Source organism: Lissotriton vulgaris, chromosome 4_1, assembly GCF_964263255.1.
Source record: "Lissotriton vulgaris chromosome 4_1, aLisVul1.2, whole genome shotgun sequence".
Lineage (NCBI taxonomy): Eukaryota > Metazoa > Chordata > Amphibia > Caudata > Salamandridae > Lissotriton > Lissotriton vulgaris.
In genome coordinates, this window is record NC_141691.1 from 1694484756 (window position 1) to 1694508322 (window position 23567).

The 23567-nt window shown below is 47.0% G+C and overlaps 1 protein-coding gene across 3 annotated transcripts in view; it reads right to left on the bottom strand.

Annotated features, from left to right (window-relative positions):
• The window catches only part of NBN (nibrin), a 325485-nt gene that overhangs the window by 181153 nt on the left and 120765 nt on the right, over nt 1-23567 (bottom strand). For all 3 annotated transcript variants that reach the window (XM_086965975.1, XM_086965973.1, XM_086965974.1), the window contains exon 6: nt 2739-2856. In XM_086965975.1, coding sequence (XP_086822101.1) covers nt 2739-2856 — 118 coding nt within the window. The remainder of the gene's footprint in view (nt 1-2738; nt 2857-23567) is intronic.

The following is a 23567-nucleotide window of genomic DNA, read 5'->3' on the forward strand; positions in this document are numbered from 1 at the left end:
CCTTTTAGTTTCCCAAGCCTGTCACAAAAAACTTCAGGATACATATCAATCCACTGATCCCCAGACAAGTGTTTCACTGCCACATTGTCTGAGAAATTGGAGGATGAAAGGAGAGAGTAAAACTTGTAAGCTTCATGCCTGGATAAAACCATGTCAGGATGATTAGGATCAAGGATGATCCCAAGTTCCCCTTGCTCTTCCCATCCTAGCAAATTTGCACCATCCTTAACAATAAACACTGGACCAGTGGCTATATCCCCACCGAATTCCAAACTGGCATCGAATTTGCCGAAAAACTTCCACTATTTTCCCCCATAAGAAAATATTTTAATATCCGACTGTTGCAACTGAATGTCTCCTAATACTACGAGATGCCTTGATGTTGACGAGAGTAAAAGGAGAACCAGAATCAGCCAGAAAATTCACATTCTTGCCATTCACACGTATAGAAAATGAGGGTGATTTCCTCTTGCGTGAACTACCCATTGATGCAATTTCAACAACACCATCAGAATGTGTAAATGATGAGGACAACATTAGTAACATATTATCATTCTCTTCACTAGAGTCAACAAAGTCCTCTTCAATTGACTTGACTACTTGGGTGTTTCCTTTGTTGGACGCTGTAGCTTTGTAAAAAGGAGCTAGATGCCCTTTTCTACCACATCTGAAACACCTTTGATTCAAAGCATAACAGTACTTTGCATTACCAAGATGGTTCTTGCTACCACAGCGAAAACAATAAAGTTGTGCTCTCACAGATTTGATCTTGGCTGAGGTAAAGTAGAAGAATTTCGCTTAGTATATCAAGAGGAAATTTAGTGGCTTTGACGTTGTGTTTTGATGATAGAAGTTTCACCTCAGTGGGTTGGATTGCTCATTTCCTTCATGCAAAATTGCGAATGCTCAATACTTTTAGCAAGGGTGATTGCAGTTTCCAGGTCAGAGTCATCAGAAGACAAACGTTTCTCCTGAATTTTCTTGTTGCAAGTGCATTTGATTAATTGATCACGTATAATCTCATCCCTGAATTCCCTGTAATTACACGTGAGGGATAAGGTCCTGAAAACATAGACGAAATTATCAATGGACTCACCCGAGAACCTGTGGCGTTCAAGTACTACGTTCTTCTTAGGATTGAACCTTTTTTCTAAAGTTTTTATCAAAGATGCATAGTCATCGAAAAGTAAGGAATCCCCATCATTACTACGAGTGTTAACAACTTCAAGGGTTAAAGTTTTCACAATACTTCTACCCTAGGCACCCAAATTGTACATAAGCAGTGCTTTTTTTCTTTTTAGTGGTAAACGTGTCACCGTCAATAGCCTCTAAATAGCTTTTGAATGTGTCCTTCCACTGTTGCCATAACATGGGAGGAGAACCAGGAGACTGAAGAAAGGGTGGAGGGGCCGCTATATGATCCATATTCACACAACACGTGGGTGAGTTGCTGCCCACTCTGTTGAAGATTCAAAATACACTATTGTTGAAGACTGTTCACAAACTGAGTGGATCTACGTTCACAAGTATAATCCACTTGCTGTGTGTATCAGCGGAGTAAGTAATTCTAGAAGCTGAGCACATTAAAAAAATAAGTTGTGCTCATAAGCGTAAAATTACGATGCATAGAGTACCCAACACCCATAAATTAAACTAAATTGTTGTGCTGTGGAGTGCATCGACACTCATGAATTAAACTGAACTGCTGTGCGCATCAGCGAAAGAAACAATACAGAAACTGAGCGCATTAAAGAATAAAGCTGTGCGCATCAGCGTTAAGATCAACATGCATAAATTAAATTGAATAGATGTGCCGTGAGCGCATCGACACTCATGAATTAAACTGAACTGCTGTGCGCACCAGTGAAGGAAACAATACGAAGAGCTGAGTGCATTGAAGAATTGAGCTGTGCGCATCAGCGTTAAGGTCCGATGCGTAGCGTTGATATGACAACGTAAACTTGCCAGCAAGTGTTCTCAAAATGGCCACACGCAACGTCTTAGCGTTAAGTGCGGCAGGTCAGGCAGGCACAAGCAAGGCTATGTGACGCTGCGGGGTTACGGGAGAAGGCTCCTGATGAACGGCTGCAGCGCGCGCACATTACAAAGTGCCCCAACAGCGCGATGACACAGCGTGTGGACCCAAAACTACCTCAAGGAGCCCGAACCGGCTCCTATCATCACAGCGGAATGAAGAAAGGCAATCGGGAACGCAGAAATGGCACCGCAGGCTCTCCAAGGGTGCCGAGACGAATCGCCAACAGGCAAACGCCATCGAACGTGATCCAGAGGAGAATGAAGTCGGGACACAGCAGGAAGGGTGCCGGGATCACCAGGAATCCACACTGAAACAGGAGAGCAGGACTGGCCAACTCGTCGCCAATGAAAAGAGGTAAATTGGTACCTCATTTATTAGTGACCAGTCCTGACAGCTCCCAGGCAGCAACTGCCAGACTCCCCACGTCCTGTGTTCCACGCAGGGAACATGGACGTAGAGTGATTCTAATGAGACACAACAGGAGATCCCAACACATAGCCCAATTTCTTAATAGTTTAAATATGCACAAACCAGAAAAGTTTGCATTAATAAATGTAAAAGAAATTAACCTGAGAGTTAAATATAAATATAATTTAACTATGCCAATAAAAATAAAGTTTGATTAGATTGTCCAAAACAGCATTAAAAATCACAATCAGTTGCCTTGCCCAAGCCTACATTACAAATCAAAATAAGTTACCTGTTTGGCATTTAGGAACAGGAAGGTTTTCCCACTAAAGATGTTTCTTCTTTCTTGTCGCCCAGACAAATCAAACTTTTCTGAATTTATACTTGGCTCGTCCACTGGAGGGTAAAAGCTATTGGACAAAGGAAAACACTTGTTTAACTCAGGACTACACTTTTTTAAACAGAGGACTACAATCTTTTCTATCAAATAATGAAGTATGCAATTTGTTAAGTGTGCCTATTGCCTGGGAACCAATCAACAACCAGTGGACTGCAACATAGATCTCTATTGGGGTACTTCCTTTTTAATGACTTTATCAGTATTAGTGTTAGTATTAGTGGAGAGAAGAGTTTGGGGGATTACACCACTTTCCATATTAAGATGTGAATCTGTAACTAATAACACTGAAAAAGTGGACAATTAAGAAGAACTCAAGAAAACTCAGAGTTTTCACACAGGTAGCATCAATGATTCGGTTAAGCTAATTGCTAATTAGAAAAATTAAAGCAGAGAAACCTTTGGAGCGGTGCAAGATGATGGAAGGGATGTTTGAGGGCCTTCACACAATGGTACGTTTTTTAGAATTAACATAAGATTTCCTGGAAAAATTTAAAGTACAGGATATGCAGTGGAGACCCCCAGAAGAATGTTTCAGCGCATTTAGAGATATGTAGCTAATGAAAAATGACGGTGTTATTACTGTATGAAAAGGAAGAAGACGTTTCATCTACAGTCATAGCAATGTAGAGACTTGTACCCTCATTGAGATCCAGACACATGAAAATTACCCTCACTACCTCCCCAAAGGCAGATTGAGAATTAAAAGCAGAAACGCACGCTCACTCACACAAAAAATCTTCATACTATTATTAGAATGTGGTACAGCATCAGCTGCATTAGTAAATGGTATACTAAAGAAAACAGGAAAAGAAGTTGTGCAATGCTTTACTATGCAATTCTGCAGCCACAGAGGGGGGATAGGCTATGTGGACAAAGACACATGGGCGAGAAGACGTCAATCTGTGAATGGGATGGGGACGAGCAGTAGAGCGCCTTGCAGGAGGTAGTGCAAGGAACCCAACCAGCTTTCTATAGGTGAAGAGGAAAACCTGAAATGGGAGACTGTGGGCAAAGCGGGATGAGCACATGTCCGACCTTAGGATTAAGCTGTAGAGCAGACCGTCAGTGTAGACTGATGAGGAAGACATATATTAACGCAAAATATGAATGAGGGAGAGACTTTCCTGCATGGGAGCAGAACAAGGGAGAGGGTAACCTCCATGGGGTGGGTTAAGAAAGAGAATGCTTAGTGAAAAAAATGAAGAGTCACAGGGACAGAAAGGGCTGAACCCACTACCCAGCTAGCAACACTCTAGCTATTCCATTTGAAATTGAGACTGCAACACACATACTAAGCACACTAACAACTTTTAAACAGGCACACCAAACACACGGTCCAACATAGTGGGAGTGGAAGCGGTCATCGTATTCCTCAGGAGGCCTCTGCCCGGAAGTTAATCTGTGAGGTGGCATGCAAGATCAGCAGGTGAGGGAGAAATACTGTCGCTACTTATGTGGGTGGGTGATTATTGGAGCCTGTAGGAGCAGACAATACAGACCCAGAATGCAAACACCATCAGCAGCATCACTGCAAGGAAGTGAGCAGCAGTTGCATGATGCTTTACACCTGTCTAAAGACTCGATAGTCCTTCACATAGAAGGACCTTAAAAAGAAATTGTCATCTGCTAATGTTGACAGGAACAAGTGGCTCGCACTAAGACCATCATTACAAGTATCCCAGAAAACCCTGTTATTTCCACACCTCTGAATTTCTGTTACTGGGTGTTCTGGTAATCTTGGGGCAATTAAATAATGAGTATTATAAAATCGGGGAATTAACACGTGTTTCCATGCGCACTTGTTTGCAACATGGTGTTTCACACTGAGATTTTTCCTGCTTTCAGCAACTCATAGTTCCAATGAGCCCAATTCCTCCCATTACTGGGCCCATCGGAAGTATTGGGCCATTTGTAATGAAGGTCCTAGAAGGAAAAGCATCTACCTGTATACGACAACAGTTACTAAACCAAGTTTACACAAACATACACCACGCAACCAATGCAAGAGGGTGACTCTTAGGCAGAGCATGGATATGAAAAGATCGCTCTGACTTCTTGATCCATTCTGCATGTTATTCTAATACCAATACAATAGTTTACCTCTAGCACCACTTCACAAAAATAGTAAACAGGCTTTAGACAGAAACGAATAAGTATGGAGTTCGTTTTGAGGATACTATATATAATCCTTATCTATGTATCCATAACTAGTTGCAAAACCTTGAAACTGCCTTATTATATTCCCTGCATCATTACGGTATCATCATTATTTTGTCCAATATGTACCAAAACGACTGGTGCTAAGTTACTTTTCAATAAGCAGATGGCCACTTATGTTTTACCCTTTAGGCAGGTGAACATTTCTGAAAATGGGGAGATTCCAAACATTTCTACTACTTTCGATTGCTAAGAAACAGTGATCACACTACTCTTGTTTACAACATTATGCAAAATAAATGTTGTAGCAACCCACCGATACATAACAAGACTAGTAAAAACAGACTGACCATGAACTAGTTAACTATGCTCATGATCCGAATTGAAAATAAAATCATTCCAAATGGGAACAGTCCATAATTAAATGAACACAAACATTTCGTGTTGTGATATGTTAAGCCCCAAGGCATTTTTTAATAACACGGGTTTTTGTGTTCATGTAGCTAATCCCACGAGTGTACGCAGCTCCTGAAGGTAGCTATAGGGATCCCCATGGTAACCTCGGAAACAGACTCTCACGCAATGCTAGACCTTCCAGGAAACCTGAAACAGCACGACACTGCATGACTTGCAGTAACCTGTACAATTAAAGCGTTCATCCTTGATTCAGCGCATCAACAACGTAAATCGTGGCACCCGTGTTATTCTGAGCATTCTAATAATACACGCCGGATGTGCGCGTCTGTGATGTGTGACGCTGTGTGCGTTGGCACCCTATTTCTCTTTGGATTTAAGCCCTTAACAGACTGGACCGAAATGTGAGCTGGAGCTTTTCTTCCACAGATAGAAGTTTGTTGGATGGGCGTCCCAGTGGCTTAGATGTTTAAAGTGACATTGCTGGACCAACTCTGTATTTGACAACCCGAGGCGCCAAGGAAGCATGGAGGGTTCTCACATGAGCTTCGGTGGAGGGTGGCCCAGTCTTAAATGATCAATCAGGTCACACAACACAGTGCGATTCGCTTTTTAAAATTAATCTGTTATTGTTTTATTGATTAAATAGTAACTATTTTTACGCTATTTTAAAGTCTGGAGCCTAAGCCCCCAGGGCAGGTAATGACAGGATGAAGTAAATGGATAGGAAAGGGCGCAGTGCAGGGGACTATGAGACAGGTGGTGGTGTGTTGTAAAGGGTAATCCATGGAGCCAGAGCAGGGAGGTTGTGATGGAAGGCAGGGCTGCCGAGGTCGTCCATATAGACCCCACCGGGAGTGTTAAAAGGGACTCTCTGGCTTAGAAATCTCAGTCCTGAAAGTCTCAATGGGCGGTGAATGTATGTGTTCCGATTGCACAGGGGCCAGTGAAACAGCGTGGAAGTATTTTCTGCCTCCCTACTAGGGTAAATTGGAAAGAAAATCCTTTCTCTCTACCCAGACCATTCCATTCCTCCATGCCCTGGGCGCAGATGCAGAACAAGGCAACAGGCTGCCTAATGAATGCACTTTCCTTGGAGTTGGTGTGTGTGAAGAAGTGGAAAGGAAAATGGGAGCCAAAGAATCCAACCAAAATAATGTCCCGCAGAGAGGGACTCCCACTAAGCTGTGTGAAACGAATATGAATACAGCATCTGCAGGTTTTTTAGGAGAGGGGTCAAGTGCACTGATGGAGACAGAAAGAAATGCTCTCGTGAAGAAGGCACCTTTGACATTGAACGTTTAAATTACCTTTAAAAGAAGTTGAGCGATCCCTAGAGCAAACTCACCCCAGAGTAATGGTTAGCTTTAGGAAATTAGTAAGAGCAAACCATGAAATATTAGCAAGGTTCCCACGTAAAGATGTATTAAAGACAGCCAAGAGAAACTGAGTACCATATGAACAAGTTACTAACCTCCAGTAACGATATAGCTGTAAGAGACATATATTAGTTATAGATTCTTTACCCTAGAATTACCCCCAGGTGTCCGAGTGGATCCGCAGAATTTTTTCTCAGCAGGACCCCTGCGCATCAGCAGGGGGCGTTGGTTGACTCCGCATTTGTCGTTGGCGTTGTGATTGCCGGAATGAAGTCGCGGTATCTACTTAAATACCACCCATGAGCGCTGACGTCATTTCTTTTACACGACATTCCACGCCAGAAGCACAGAGCCATGCAAGACACTGACCACTGGTGCACAAAACTTGGGCCCTGAAAGGGAGTCCCTTACTTTATAATTCATTTCGCAGAACGGGGAGGATGTGTGGGGCTGTAAGGAATTTATAACAAATATATGACCCTTACAGATATATCGTTACCGAAGGTAAGTAACTTGTTCATCTGAAAGAGACTATTAGTTATAGATTTAATACCTTAGAATAGATACCCCATCAATACCAACCACAGAGGTGGGTCTGCAAACTAAGATCACACCAGAAAGTTCTGGAGAACTGAGCGGCCAAAGAAGCCGTCTCTCCGGACTTGACTATCCAGGCAGTAATGTTTTGTGAACGAGTGCAGTGATGCCCACGTGGCTGCCTGGCAGATGTCACTGAGGGTTACTTCACATCAAAAAGCAGTAGTGGCTGCCGTTGCCCCGGTGTAATGGGCACGCAGCCCTACCAGAGGCTGCTTTTTCGCCAAGGAATAACAGATTTTAATGCAAAGGATGACCCATTGAGAGATGGTTCATTTTTGCACGGCCCGACCTTTCTTGACACCTACATAGCAAACAAAGTGTTGATCGTTGACCCAAAAGTTTTTGTGTGATCCAGATAAAATGATAACGCACATTTTGGATCCAGACGGTTGAGTCTCTCCTCCTCCTTGGAAGGATGTGGGGGTGGGAAGAAGGTGGGTAAAGTTTTGGTCTGTCCTATATTGAAGGAGGTAACCACTTTAAGAACAAAGAAGGTCTAGTTCGGAGGACAACCTTGTCTGGATGGACAGCAAAGAAAGGAGGTTTAGAAGATAGAGCCTGAAGCTCAGTCAACTTGCGAGCAGAGGTGATGGCAATCAGAAAAGCAGTATTTAAAGTCAAGAGTCGGAGAGGACAATTATGTAGTGGCTCGAAAGTTGCACACAAAGTAAGTCAAGACAAGATTCAAGTCCCACTGGGGCATTACGAAGGAATAGGAGGAAAAAAGTGAGTAACGCCCTTCAGAAATCTATTTACAATAAGGGGACTTGAAAAGAGAAGGCTGATCAGGAAGGCAAAGAAAAGCCAAAATGGTCGAAAGATAGACTTTAAGAGTGGCTGCTAAGGTCTCATCCCCATTGAACCCCACCGATCCTAATTGAGGGCACAAGAGACTACACAAGCACCTGAGGGGTACAGAGAGACAGCTGTGTTTCTAGATCGGCTAAGTAAACCACAGTGCCTCTATTCCTCTCCTTACCATTGCAGGAGGTGTGCCTGATCCCTGGAGCCTTGGTTGTGACACTGGGACCTGACATCCAGCACTTTGGAGGCGAGTGCTGCGGGCAGGTGGTCTGGCGAGTCTGGTTCCCTTACGGGGCCTACTTGGCGGGGACTCGTGGGCTGCGGAGGTGTCTGAGCTAGGCTCGGTGTGGCTTGTGGCTCAGGGCGTGCTCGATTCCGAGATGGCTGGCTGCAGTGTATCCCTAGTGCGAGCCCGACACGATCTCCACTGGACTTCCCAAGTCTGACCGCACATTCTTCCACCAGCGAAGGCATTAATTTGGTTTTGGGATTCCTGAGGTCCCTGCACCAACCTTGCCTCGCCTACAGCCATGGGCAAGGACAAACCCGGAGGGTCAAGCAGCAAGCAGGGTACCTTTGATCATTATGCCACAACTACTGGGGGTGACAGTGCAGTGCCGAACAACGCAGCGCTCCTGGCGATGATCAATGAAGCCAGAGCTAAACTAGATGTCAAGATCAGCGTGGTCAATCAATCAATCAATTAATCATTTGTAGAGCGCACTACCCACCCGGAGAGGGTCTCAAGGCGCTGAGGGGGGTGGGGAGGGAAGCTGCTACTGTTCTAACAGCCAGGTCTTGAGAAGTCTCCTGAAGGTCAGCAGATCCTGGGTCTGTTGCAGGTGGATGGGGAGTGTGCTGCATGTCTTGGCGGGGAGGTGGGAGAAAGATCTGCCGCCGGAGGTAGTTCGGTGGATGCGTGGGACAGTGGCGAGGGAGAGGTCAGCGGAGCGGAGCTGGCGGTTGGGAGTGTAGAAGGTGAGTCGTTTGTTGAGGTATGTAAGTTGTTGTGGAGTGCTTTGTAAGCGTGGGTGAGGAGTTTGAAGTGATCCTCTTGTTGAAGGGGAGCCAGTGCAGGTCTCTCAGGTGCCAGTGATGTGGCTGTGGCGTGGCATATCGAGGACGAGGCGTGCGGAGGCATTCTGTATGCATTGAAGTGACCGTCCTTCTGGTTTCGGTTGGTATCCATCTGTAGATCTTGCGAAGCATGCGGAGGGTGTTGAATTATGAGGAGGAGACGTTGTTGACTTGCTGGGTCATTGACAGTGATGAGTCCAGGATGAACTCCAGGTTGTGTGCGTGGTCGATGGGTGTCGGTGCAGCTCCTAGCGAGGCCGGCCACCGGGAGTCATCCCAATTGGAGAGGGTGGGGCCGAGAATGAGGACCTCCGTCTTGTCCGTGTTCAGCTTCAAGCAGCTGTTCTTCATCCATTCAGCGACGGCCATCGTTCCTTCGTGGAAGTTGGTCTTGGCGGTGGTGGGGTCCTTGGTGTGGGAGAGCATCAGCTGGGTGTTGTCGGCGTATGAGACAATGTTGAGATCGAGCGATCGGACGATGTTGGTGAGCGGTGACAAGGGTTGGGCTGATGGATGATCCTTGGGGTACGCCGCAGGTGATCTTGGTGGCTTCGGATCGCAATGGAAGGAGGCAGACGTGCTTCCAGGAGAGCAGGAGGCTGGTGAGGCTAGGGGGCGGTGAGTCTGAGGTGTCGGCGGCTGTCAGGGGGGTCCGAGTGTTGAAGCTATTGTGGATGTCTATGATCTTGCAGTGGAAGGAGGTGGCCAGCTAGTCGCAAAGGTCTTGTGACGGTGAGATGTCGTAAGAGCTGGAGCTGGGGTTGGCAAGTTCCTTCACAATGGTGAAGATCTCTTTGCTGGAGTGTGCGTTGTTGTCAATGCATTCCTTGAAGGAGGTTCTTTTGGTGGCTCGAATGAGTTGGTGGTGTCTGCACCTGGCGTTCTTGAAGGCTGCATGGTTGTCCGGTGTCTCTTCATGGCGCCACTTCTTCTCGAGACTTCGGCAAGTCTGCTTGGATGCTTGGAGGTCGGTGGTGAACCAGATGGCCCTTTTGTCGGTGTGTCTGTTTGAGGGTTTTTTGATCGGGTGAGGGTTTTGCGCAGTCGTCTATCCACTGCCTGAGGTTAAGAGTGGCTGTGTCGGTGTGGTTGGTAGGTGGGTCTAGGGTGAGGGTGGTGATTTGCTGGTCTTTGGTGATCTTGTTCCAGCTGCGGTGGAGTATTCATTGCGGGTGGTTGTGTGTGGTGTTTCTCTCGAAGGAGAAGTGGAAGCAGCAGTGGTCGGTCCAGTGGAGTTCGGTGGTGTGGCTGAAGGTGACGTGGTTGCTGGCGGAAAAGATGGGGTCGAGCGTGTGTCCAGCGGAGTAGGTGGGTGTCGTGACGAGTTGTTTGAGTCAGAGGCTGGCAATGTTTTCAAGAAGGGTGGTGGAGTTCCTGTCGTTGGCGTTCTCGAGGTGGACTTCAGGTCTCAGAGGAGGATGTAGTCTGTGGATGCCAGTATGTGCGGGCTGACGACGTCTGTGATGGAGTCGCTGAACTGTGGTGGGGGCCTGGGGGTCTGTAGACGAGGGTTCCTCTGAGGGTGGTGTTGAGGTCGATGTGGATCAGGAAGTGAGATGCTCGGAGGCGCTGAGGGTGTCTTCGGTGCTGGACGAGATTCTGAGGGTTATCTCGGTGGATGATGGCGATTCCTCCTCCCGGTCTGTTGGTGCGATATCAGCGGGTAATCTTGTCGCCCTCCAGAATGAGTCAAGCAGGTACCAGAGTTCGACTGTGTGCTTGCGGATGGAGCAGGTGTTGAGTAGTATACATCTGAGGTGGTTGCGATCTGCCCTAGTGGGAGGGACAGAATGTGCAGGAGTTTGCTGGCTGGTGAAGCTGCATTTCTGGCAGGTGAAGGGTCAATGGGTGATCTTTGGGGTGGCCTGGAAGCAGGTGGTTGCTCGGGCGGCATTTAGTGCGTGGAGAAGGTTGGCGTCGTAGCGGTTTCCAGTGTCATGGCACTCGCGGAGGTAAGGGGGTCTGGCGCCGGGCGCGGTCCATGTGCGGATGGGCGCAGATGGGCTTGTCTTCGGTGTGTCTTCGACGAGCCAGCGGCGCGGCCATTGCAGTCGCCGCCATTAAGAAGGGGAGGTGGGAGGGCGGAGTAGCTGGGAGGCTGGTGGGAGGACGAATGGGCGAGCGGGTGAAAAATAATCGGAGTGCAATGGGGGAAAAGGAACCAGGGGGCTACGGGGAGAGGAGGGCAGGAAGACAAAAAACCAATACAAAAAGAATGCAGGAAAAGGCAACACAGTAGCCCAGAAGTGCAGGCAATTACAGCAAAAAAATGAGAGCGGCTACAGGAGGCTCAAACTCGCGGCAGTAGTGGGAGGAAGGGCACGGGCATGGTCAGGTGGAGCTAACTGTGCGGCATGGGGAGCGACCTGAAGTTGGGATCTGAAGTTGCTTTCTTGTGCTAGAACCTAAGAAAGGCGGTGAACCGCATCATGGAGGCGGAGGCACAAGTTTCGACTGTTGAAGTCACAGTGACTACAATGCAGAAGAAGGTCAATAAGGTTACAGTGGTATCACAAGAACTTGCCTCCCGGTTGGGGAGGATGCAGAGGGCCGCGCTAGACGTAACAACTTATGCTTTGTGGGCTTCCCTGAGGGATGCAAGGGCACCTCCATGACCCGTTTTGTTACCTAGTGGCTCACAGATCTTATGCCAGAGAATATGTTATACACCTGTTTCTTGGTGGAGAGAGCCCACTGGGTGCTGACAATGAAGCCACCCCCTGGGGACAGTCCGAGACCAGTGATTGCTAAATTTCTGAACTATGCAGATCGAGAAGCCGTCTTGCAATTCGCTAGATCACACAAAGATAACCTTCTATTTGATTCAAGGCCCATAATAATTTTCCCGGACTACACACGCCTGGTGCAACAACAAAGCCAATCCTTTGCGGCGGCAAAGCGTAGGTTAAGAGACCTTAACATGCAATACATGCTTCTATATCCAGCCCGGATATTCAATTCCAAGTCTCATCTCTTTGACACACCGGAGGCTGTCTTCACCTGAACAGATGAGCGGACTCACCTTAAACCGCACATGTCACTGCCGCTGGAGTCAGACTCATCCCGGGGCTCACAGCGGAACAGATCCCAGAGGATCAAATCAAAGAGGCGTCATAGATCCGGTTCTGATCGGCGCTCCTCCAGTCCAGAACGCAGGTCCTAAACTTGCCGGACTGACAATGTTCTACGGATCTCATTTACCGTGGATTATGCAATATTGTGATTATCCTGTTCCTCACTGAACACGGAACTGGCATGGACGCCAAGAAATGGGGCTGCCTTGCCCCAGACATTTTCATCCCCCGTTAATGTTTTGCAGGTGGTTTGGGTACTTTTGGCGGAGGGGCCCTAGACCCCTTGTTGGGGGCCAGGTGTGTCCTACGCCGTGACAGATGCTCCTCTATCAGGTGGGGGGGGACAGGGGGAACTTTGAGGGGTTGTTTATTGGGACAGTTTCATTGTTTTCATATGTGCAGACACACTATCTAAATTCCGACACATTCATTCCAGCGATCACACAGACATTATATGACGGCACAAACGGGTTCCTCCCCAATTCGAGGACCTCATTGTGGTATCCTGGAATGTCAGGGGACTACTTAATTAAAATTAAAAGTGGACAGGCTATGATACGAGGCTGATATCCTGCTCTTACAAGAGACCCACCTTCTTGGCACCAAATCCCCTTGCCTCGCCAGACTTGGGTATCATCACATCATGTACCATGCAGGGTTCGCCAGGGTGTCTCAGGGGGGCTGCCATCCTTATACACCGCTGAGTCCCTTTCGTACATACAAAACATTGGGCGGATCCAGAGGGAAGAAACATCATATTAACAGGCAAACTGTATGGAGAACATATTAATATTGGTAGCATTTCTGCTTCCCCCCACCCCAACCCCCATTAGAGAACACCTTCGTCGACAGGATCTCCAGGCTATGGGGAGAACTCCCACAGGGCCTGACCCTCCTAGGTGGGGACTGGAATGACACCATGGCTTGACTAGATAGACAACGTAGCTCAGACCGCAACCTTCCAGTAGGTCCCTCCGAACTGAATCTCCTTGCTACTACATTGGGCTGGTCAGACATCTGGCGTGAATATCATCCTGCCAAACCAAGTTATACATATATGTCTGCAGTGCATGGCTCACCATCCCGACTGGACTACTTCTTTAAGCTTCCCGCCTACATCCATAGGTTTGTACAAGTATCCCACCTCCCAAGAGGGCTTTTGGATCATTCCCTGGTCACTCTCAAGCTTCATACTTGCTCCCGAAAACAGATGTCCTTGTGGCATCTTCGAAACCCAGACTATCAAGAAATGCTAACTAAAGCAGTTTCAGATTACTTTGATGCTAACGTACATTCGACCCCTTCCAAGGGTATCCCTTGGGAAGCCCTAAAGCCCACAATACGTGGTGCAGAAATCAGCTATTGTACTAAAGAGAAACGCGCACGATCAGCGCAGCTGGCCGTCCTGGAGACATGGCAGGAGGTCCTGGTGATGCTACTTAACCTAGATCCCTGCCTTTCCCTCCAACTTAATTTACTGCAGGTACAACAAAATATACAGCAACATCTTAAGGGTGAGGCAAAGGAGATCTGGGTGGCGTCACAGCACCGGAAATACCAATGGGGGGACAAATCAAGTAAAATGCTCTACAGGCTGTGCCAGGTAGACAAATCCCCCGCTACCATCCCCACACTATGCAACGCCGATGGTGCTTTGTATTTGTCTCCAGAAACAGTGTCCTAGGAATTCGCAAATCATTTCTCAGCGTTATATGCGCATCCTGAGCAGCTTTCAGAGGTTCAGATAGCTGAATTCCTCAGAGATATCCCACCCCGAAGACTTACCGACTAAATGCGAGACCAACAAGATGCCCCATACAACAGATGAGTTCAGTGCTGCCTTACTTGCCATGCATCCAGGACGGGCCCCCGGACCCAATGGATACTCCATAGAGTTCCTAAGACAAATGCGCACATTAAGCCCACATCTATTGACAGTGATACACACTGCCCAAGAGCGGAGTAAGCTACCCCAGGATTGGCTCCACACTGAGATTGCAGACCACCTATGGACTTGCGTATCTGATTTGATTCACCCAGGCCTCCCGCCATAACATCCACCATAACGCCATGGTAATGGCCCCAGTGTTGGGATGCCACGAGGTTATATTATTAGCCGACATCGACAAAGCTTTTGATTCTCTTAGTTGGGTATACCTCTTCCAACTACTTGAAGCTGTCAATTTTGGCCCGCGGTTTTTAACATGCGTCCGTTTGCTGTACACAACGGCCTCAGTCCGCATAGCGGGACATCGATCGGCACCCTTCCCTATCCATAGGTGCACGAGACAGGGTTGCCCCTGTCCCCATTGTTATTCGCCCTGGCTGTGGAACCTTTAGCAGCATGGTCCACAGTGACCCAGTACTCTGTGGATTTGAATGGTCTCAGTCGAGAGCAGATCGCATTGCGCTATATGAGGATGGCGTACTCTTCTTTTTGACTGACCCGTGGGTCACGGGACTGCGTACCCTACAGATTCTCAGAGTGTTTGGAGAAACCACAGGGCTCCATACCAATTCCAACAAATCTGTGATTTTTCCGGTGATTGGGAACCAAGGACAGGGCGCCTGGGTGATGCAGTTATCACACGCGACTGGTGGCTTCAAATACCTGGGCATCTTCATGTCGCCCTTCCCAAAGATTTAATGGGCGTATAATATCAACCCGCTAATTACTAGTCTGGGGAACGAAACAACAATATGGTCCTCCCTTCCACTCTCATTATATGGGCGCTCCCCAATTTTTAAAATGGACCCCCTACCTATTACAAAATTTCCCTTACAACATACCACAAACCTGGTTTGTGCAAATCACCGCTATACACAATACGCCTGCCTTGTGTGTATAGAAAACTACATTACCCAGGAGGCAATGGGGCAGGATGTACTTAGGTGGGACTTGCGCATCGGATGGTGCGCGTAATTCTGCTTGCTTCCTGTTTCGATCAAGGGAGGAGTGGTGTTTTCCCGGAGCACCGAAGGAGTTTGCCTGTAGCTGTTCTTTGCCGGTCTGCCTCCGTGAGTACTTCCCCGTTTCTGAGCGGAGCGCCGTGGTTTCTCTGCTACGCGCTACCGTATCTTGCTTTGGTCGTGTCTTTTAGATTCAATGGTGTTTGGAGGGAATTCGGAGCAGAGCGCTGTAGTTGGTTGTTACACGCTGCTGTTTCCTTTTTGACAGTGCCTCAAGGATTGGAGCGCAGAGGTGGCGGTTAACCTTGCGTTACCGATCGGAGAAGTTTTGGAGTTTCTTCTAAGGAACTGGAGCGCGGTGGTGGTCACAACCACGGGCTACCATTTGTTGTATGTTTTATGTGTTATTATGACTGCAGCACAGTGGTGGTCACAATCACATGCTGCTGGTTGGTAACCATACCCTATATAATTTATATACTGGAGCATAGTAGCGGTCTTAACTACACGCTTCCAGTTTATTTGCTTTGATTTTTCTAACGAGGAGAAACTGGAGCGTTGTGACGGTCTCAGTCACGCATTATCAGGTTCAGCCACACACTATCATGGTGCTTCAGACTTTGCACTGTTTATGATATTTAAGCATTGGTCTTTAGGATCCTGGCATATACCCTTACTGGAGATATTATTAGAGAACAGAGACATTCATCTTGTTATTATTTCTTTTTGGCCTTTTACCTTGGGAGGAAGGGAAAAGAAGCATTCACTGTGGCCAGTTGGTATCTATGGTATGCTCATTGTCACAAACATATAAAGAGAGTATAGAGATTGAGTATAACAGAAACATTGACTGAATTTCTCATAACATGCTAATGTTTTACAGAGTGGCATAGAACCAGAAGAGGGTCCCTAAACATTATATGTATCTTCAAATATGAATCATATATATGCCAGGTACAGTCGTCTTTAGTGCGATCTGATGAGAGTAGTCATTTATTATCTGCTTTTGTCTTATACTTGTCTTTTGTCATTTCAGGTCTCTTTCCCAGCTGTTCCCTCCCTTTCCTTCCTTTTTTCCCTCACCTGATGGTTGGAACACCCTGTATACTCAGGGTGTTGGTAACGTCTGGAGGTAGACCCTTACAGGCATCAAACGAATCCTGTGGAGCACATCCTGACACGTTCCTGTGGAATGGCGGGGCGATTCGCGTGGCGCTACACACATGTGCACAATCCACATACTGTGGTGGTATTGCAGGAGCAGACATATATGCATACTATGCGGCCTCCCACCTGCTTATAACAAATGAATGGTGGTATAATTCCCCAACCAACCCGAAATTTGCGCTCGAGCTTGCGGCAATGGAGGGAATCTACCTTCTTCAGTTCCTGTATATCTCAAGGAGCCTATACAAGCAGAACGGTGATCTGGCTCTGGCGATACACTGTGGGGCAGATGAGGTGGCGCAACCGCCTGACCCAGGCGACCCTCTGTGGCATGGTACATACCTACGCCTGGTGACGGCCCTGATAGGGTTCCGCAAGTGGGACTTGGTGGGCATATCCACCTTGGGAGACGTGATGCAGTGCACCACTTTGAAATCCTTTCAACAGCTACTAGAAGAATTTCAGCTACATAGGACACAATTTTATTAATATCCTCAATTACGCCATGCGTTGGGCCCTCTGAGACCCTGCCTTAATTCCATCCTCTTGAGGGCCACCTGTTAATGGGGGACCTGGGGTCACATAAAATCCGACAGATCAACCAAACATTGACGAGGCACACTCAAACAACACTTCAAAAGACTAGGAGAGCATGGCAGGATGACATCCCAGATCTGACGGACGATAACTGGGCTGAAACCATAGCCCTCGGGGCACGGCTGTGTCCTCACGCTACTGCCTCGTACAATTTAAGTATATACCCTGCACGTATTACACGCGATCCCGACACTGGAAGATGGGAGTTATCCAATCCCCCATATGCCTCTGATGTAAGGGGGAAGATGGGACATTCCTACATACAGTTTGGAGCTGTACTGCACTACAGCCATTTTGGCAGAAGGTCTTGTCTTGTCTAGGCAAAATGCTATCATGGGATCTCCTGCTTGACCCGAAACATTTCCTCCTTCACAACACTGAGGGGACAGTTGGAAACAGGTACAAACAGCATCTACTCTTCTTAGCCCATACAATCGCTAAACGTGATATTGCAAAGTTGTGGAAGGGGACGTCTCCTCCGACAATAGATAAATGGAGGAAAGAAATGGACAGTTGTATGGTTGTGGACATTGCAGTGTTTCAGGCCCTGGGCTGCCCTAAGAAACAGAAAAATATGGACTCACTGGGTGACATATTGTGGTATAGATCTACCTCCCCTTCCATCATTAGACCTCTGACCGGGATTGCCACATGCACAAATGACTACTGAAAGATTCACACTACACTATTTTACAGTCAGTGCCTATACTAATGTAACGTCTCTACAATCACTGGGATTTGGAAATATCTGCACTATGTTCATGTTGATCTAGCTGCAAGTTGTGCAGTAGTTGCAAATGTTTAAATGCTATGGTACTCCTGATTTATGTTATTTCCTAAAAGTGATTGAAGGGCTATGGCCCAGACTGTATCAGGAAAACCAAATAAAATGTGTTATTAAAAAAAGATGAGCAGTAAAGGCTTTCTACAAGTAGTATTGGATTGCTTCGAAGTCAGATACAAAAATGAAACAATAACTACACACAATAAAATAAGGTATTACACCAAAAACACAAGAGTCTATGGGCAATGTAATCTTCTGGAGGGATCAAAGAGGCTCGACAGACTGCAGAATAATTGTGTTTACTAAGGGCCGTATGTATCATAGTTCCGTTTTGCGATTCCTAAATAGCGATTTTTAAGGAATCGCTATTTAGGAATCGCAAAATGGTATGTATGAAGAAAATCGCTTTTAATTAGCGATTCCTTAATCTTCCTTAATTGCTAATTCGCATTTTGCGAATTCGCAATTAAGGAATAATTTCCAATGCATTCCTATGGGCCAGGAGGCCCATAGGAATGATTTCCAAATAAATTATAAATTGTGAATTCGCAATTTGCTAATCGCAATTTGAGAATTATTGCAAGGGTGCAGGGGTGTCTCAAGGACACCCTGCTGCACCCCTGTAAATTACATGTGTGTGCATATGGCGCACATACATGCCCTATGGGCATGTATGTGCGTCACATGCCACAATCAAAAATACAAATTAGTGTATTTTGAACAGAAATCGCAATTTACCACCAACTGGAAGTTGGTGGTAAATTGCGATTCCTTAAACTGAATTTGCAACAGTAAAATGCTTCAAACATAGCATTTAAGGAATCGCAAAATTGCGATTCCTTAAATGCTATGGCAATTTAAGGAATCACAAGTATTTGCGATTCCTTAAGATGCGATTGTTTTATACATTTCAAATCATGCTAATTAGCCTTTTGCAATTCGCAAAGGCCAAAATTCGGCGAATTTCGGCCTTTGCGAATCAAAAAAGGCTTGATACATATGGCCCTAAATCATTTGTTCCAATGCTGTAACCAGTGGAGTTCAGGTTCTAGACATTGATTTATGGTGTATCTTGTAGGGTTACAGGGCTATGATGTATTTAGCTTATATCCTACTTTCACCATAGCTTATTGTTCAAGGATGGCAGTTCAGTGAGTCTGTGCCAATACTATGATGGCTGTCAGAAACCTAGTACCTGAATTGGGGTTCCTAAACCTAAGAAAGTATTACTACTATTTTTGAGGGGGAAACTTTACGAAACACATCATTTAGTAGTAATAGGATAGCTGATAATAGCTGCTGGATGTGCTGTCTACTCTACTCTTGGTTTCTCCACCTCATTAAAGGGAAAGGAGTAGGGAAGCAAAGATTTCCAGATGTCTCGGCCATCATGAACACCCTTGCACTAGACTCCAGGGTGGAAGGAGTGGAATCAGAGGGCCATCCATAAATAACGCTCTCATACAGAAAAATTCTACCAATGATTCTCTTGTTCTGAAAGAAAACTGGTACGGATGGACAACAACCATGAAAAAAAACATCCTTGCTGCCTCCTAACCAGCCCCTGGAACTTAGATTGCGCACTCACCGGATTTTTGAGCCGGACAAGCCTGATTCGAGTCCGGAAGACAAGGAGCAACGCCGCATCACACTCTGGTTACTTTCTGTGGCATCAAGGGTGAACGGCGCCTCCCTGTCCTCTCTGGACCCCAGGACACCTCCTCCCGGAACCGCTGGAGCGCCGACAGGATCACCGACATCAGCAGACATGGGACGCCCTTCACACATGGCCAAACTGTGGTTTTTGCATTTGTCACCCCGAGTGGGATGGGAATGCTCAGACGTGAGTCCCATGCTCTCCAAACCACTGGATTCAAGCAAGCCGGGCTACAGACGGCTGGAATGCCAGAAACCGGTCCTCAGAAGCTTGTTTCCCGTCCAGGGAAGGCATGGCTTGGCAGTTCGGGCTGGACTGTTCCCATGAGGCACAGGGTCATACTGATTGCATATGGCCATGTCTGAACTGGGGTGGTGTGGAGTGAAAAAAAACGATGGATTTAGGCCCAGGTCACTGTACTGGGGTGAATGTATGACATTGTTCTGCATTCTGTCCATCAACTGTGGTTTTTGCATTTGTCACCTCGAGTGGGATGGGTATGCTCAGACGTGAGTCCCTTGCTCTCCACACCACTAGATTCAAACAAGCTGGGCTGAAGACGGCTGGAATGCCAGAAACCGGTCCTCGGAAGCTTGTTTCCGGTCCAGGGAAGGCATGGCTTGGCAGTTCGGGCTGGACTGTTCCCATGAGGCACAGGGTCAGACTGATTTGCATATGGCCATGTCTGAACTGGGGTGGTGTGGAGTGAAAAAAAAACGATGGATTTAGGCCCAGATCTCTGTACTGGGGTGAATGTATGACATTGTTCTGCATTCTGTCCAATGTTCCCTCTAATTATTTTCCTCTGTGTGCAGCAGAGTAAGGTCTCTGTGCGCTGCAGCCAAGGCTATGTGCGTCAAGCACCTGACCGAGCGTGTAGACCAGGGCTTTGAGTGGGATGAAAATACTTGTGGATCTTTCAAAGGGGCGTAACCAATGCAATTAAGGGTGTGGCTTAAAAGCAATTAAGCTAAAAATATGTGAATCGCATAGTGTGCCACCCTACTGATATTATACTGCTTCTGGTTTTGCCCTAGTTATGGACTCATCAGGCGGGGTACAGTTTGGGTCCAGTGGCACAGTGAGCACTGGACCCACGTCTAGGCACACCCTTGCTACTTGGGGCGTTACATCAAAGTCACAAATGTTGATGTGAGTTTGGGGTTCTAAAGCATTGTAGTCTAAATATTATGCAATATCCGAGTAAATTCTGACAAATAAAGCGTTGCTGAAACAGTTGTGCTAATAGACCTACATTCACACGCTTATTACTACAGTGCAAAGTGCACAGGTCAAATTCCATGTGGTGACCACTGTAAAGCCTGATTAAGTCAAGGCACCGTTTCCTACTGCCCCAAAGTCCTCCCTATTAACCCAAAGCTACAGCACCACTACTCAAAAGTCCAATCTAATGAGATTTGGTCTAGCTGCATAGGTCTGTCCGCTTATGTTCCTGCTTCTTGTAAGTTCAGCCCATGAAATAACAAGCTGCAAACTCTGCCTGTACATATTAGGTAGCAGCCTACTATTACCATTGTTGATGGAAGGAAAGATATCCTAACCAAAAATGCTTCACCTCTTGTGATCATTGGCTTCTTGTCCACACTCTGCAATGTGTATATCCTACTACGCTTTGCAAATCTGCATCTATATAATAGAGCCTGTGGTACATAAAAGGTTGAGCCCCAGTGAATTTTTGGGCCTTCCCCTTTACCTACTCAGACGGGGCGGGGTTTTAGAAAACAGAAGGGGGCTGGCTTAACCCCTTCCATGCTCCCGTCGGCCATTGGCCGACTGGAGCACTACCTCGCGGGTGTTGGACGACAGAGCCCCGCCCACTCTTTAGAACGCCCGCACCGCGGCGGAATTACCGCAGCGGTTGAGGCGTTAAAGATGTGTGATGCCCCCTAAATATAGTGGAAACATGCTTATTGAAAAAATGTACATTGACGAAAACTATTGAATGTAAATATAATAGAACAGTAAGTACTTTCTAGCAGGTAGATGTAGAAGCCTTGTCTAGTTGTCTAAATAATGACATTTTTCTCTCCACTCCCATGAAAGTCCCACACACCCTGGCATAGTGCCAGAGAGTTGCGTGACTTTCGCTGGGTAAGAATTATCCACAGGACCAGTAAAAGTCCTTGATTTGTTGCAAGAAAAGAACAGATAGGACAAATCTTCTTCCAAAGCTACAAAAGAAATGACATTTCATTTCAGCACACCCCAAAGTAAACCCTATTTCTGCTAATGGAAAAGAACTCCAGCAGGCCTTTCAAACATGGAAAATAAAACATTATTCTTTTCGTAATTACAAATGTGCATGTCAGTGGAGGGAGTCTGAAAATGTCAACTCACGTTTTAGTGACGTTAACTTAAAACGACAACTAAAAAAACATCATTTTAATTAATATATCTGCTCAAACAATTCCGATGGTTAGTGTATGGGGTAGATGAAGAATAACACGGAATATGAAGGAAGAAACCAGGGCAATAAAGGTAATTAAAAGGAGCTCATGTCAGAACACTTTGCCACCTGTGTTATTTTCTGTCTCCTTAGCTGGAATCTCAGCGCTAGGTAACGGTTGCAAACTGGCAATTTATCAACTAAACATTATTTAAAACCCTCACTATAGCGTCTAAAGCAATACGTGATCTATGAACTATCTTGCCCTATATTAGATCGTATCCGAGTACAGTGTCATACATTAAACTAACTTTCACCTTTTAGTAAAAGCTAACCGTTCCTGTGCACATCTCATTTCTGGCAAGAACGTGTGCGCGCTTCACACAGGACACTGTGCGCTCGGTGTCTTAAAGATGCGCGGGAGCGTAGCCGCGCACGTTAGGGGGAACACTGATTCTGTCCATCAACTGTGGTTTTTGCATTTTTCACCCCGAGTGGGATGGGTATGCTCAGATGTGAGTCCCATGCTCTCCACACCACTTGATTCAAGCTAGCCGGGCTGAAGACGGCTGGAATGCCAGAAACTGGTCTTCGGAAGCTTGTTTCCGGTCCAGGGAAGGCATGGCTTGGCAGTTCGGGCTGGACTGTTCCCATGAGGCACAGAGTCAGACTGATTTGCATATGGCCATGTCTGAACTGGGGTGGTGTGGAGTGCAAAAAAACCGATGGATTTAGGCCAGATCTCTGTACTGGGGTGAATGTATGACATTGTTCTGCATTCTGTCCATCAACTGTGGTTTTTGCATCTGAAGAAGTCGGCTGTTCCCACAGAGCACGCTTCAACTCGGAGAGCGAACATATTCATCTATCCGCCTCGCCTGTTTTTAAAATGGCGGCCCATCCAGGACAATTCGGCCCGAAGCTCCCAGCCGCAATCACTCGGGGGCTCCTTGACCGAGGCGCAGGTGAGTCGCGCCGGCCACAAGCCCTGGAGACTTGTCTCTTGCCACCAATCGCTCACCTAGCTGCTCCCGCGCAGAACGGAGCCAATAACTCTACCTCTCCTCCTTGCCTGTCCTAAAAATGGCGGCCGAGTAAGGACGGCCCACACAGTAATTCGGGACTGCAACCTCTCCGGGGGCATCGTGAACCAAGGGAAGGCGAGCCGCGCCCGACATCGAGCCCCGGAGATTGCCTCCTGCCACTGCATTCTACCCGAGTTCTTCGCTTTCCGATTCGGAGTCTCGCCTGATTTTAAAATGGCACCCCTTCCAGGACAACTCGTCCCGAAGTTACCGGCCGCAATCTCTCAGGGGGCTCCCGGACCAAGGCGCAGGTGAGTTGCGCCTGCCACAAGCCGGGAGATTGCCTCCTGCCAGCAGCTCTAGCGCCGAACCGGAGCCAATAACTGAACCCTCCGCCTTTCCTGACCTTAAAATGGCGGCCCAGCAAGGATGGCTCACACAGAGATTCTTGATTGCAACCTCTCCGGGGCCATCTTGAAGCAAGCGAAGTCGAATAGCGCCGGACCACGAGCCCTAGAGACTGCCTCCTTGCCCCTGCCATCTTGCCTAGGTACTCACTTCCAGACCCAGAGCTCTTATTTTACCTCTCTACTCCGCCTGACATCAAAATGGCGGCCCAAACAGGACTGCCCACTTAGAAACTCCTGACATGGACCTCTTTGAGGGCGC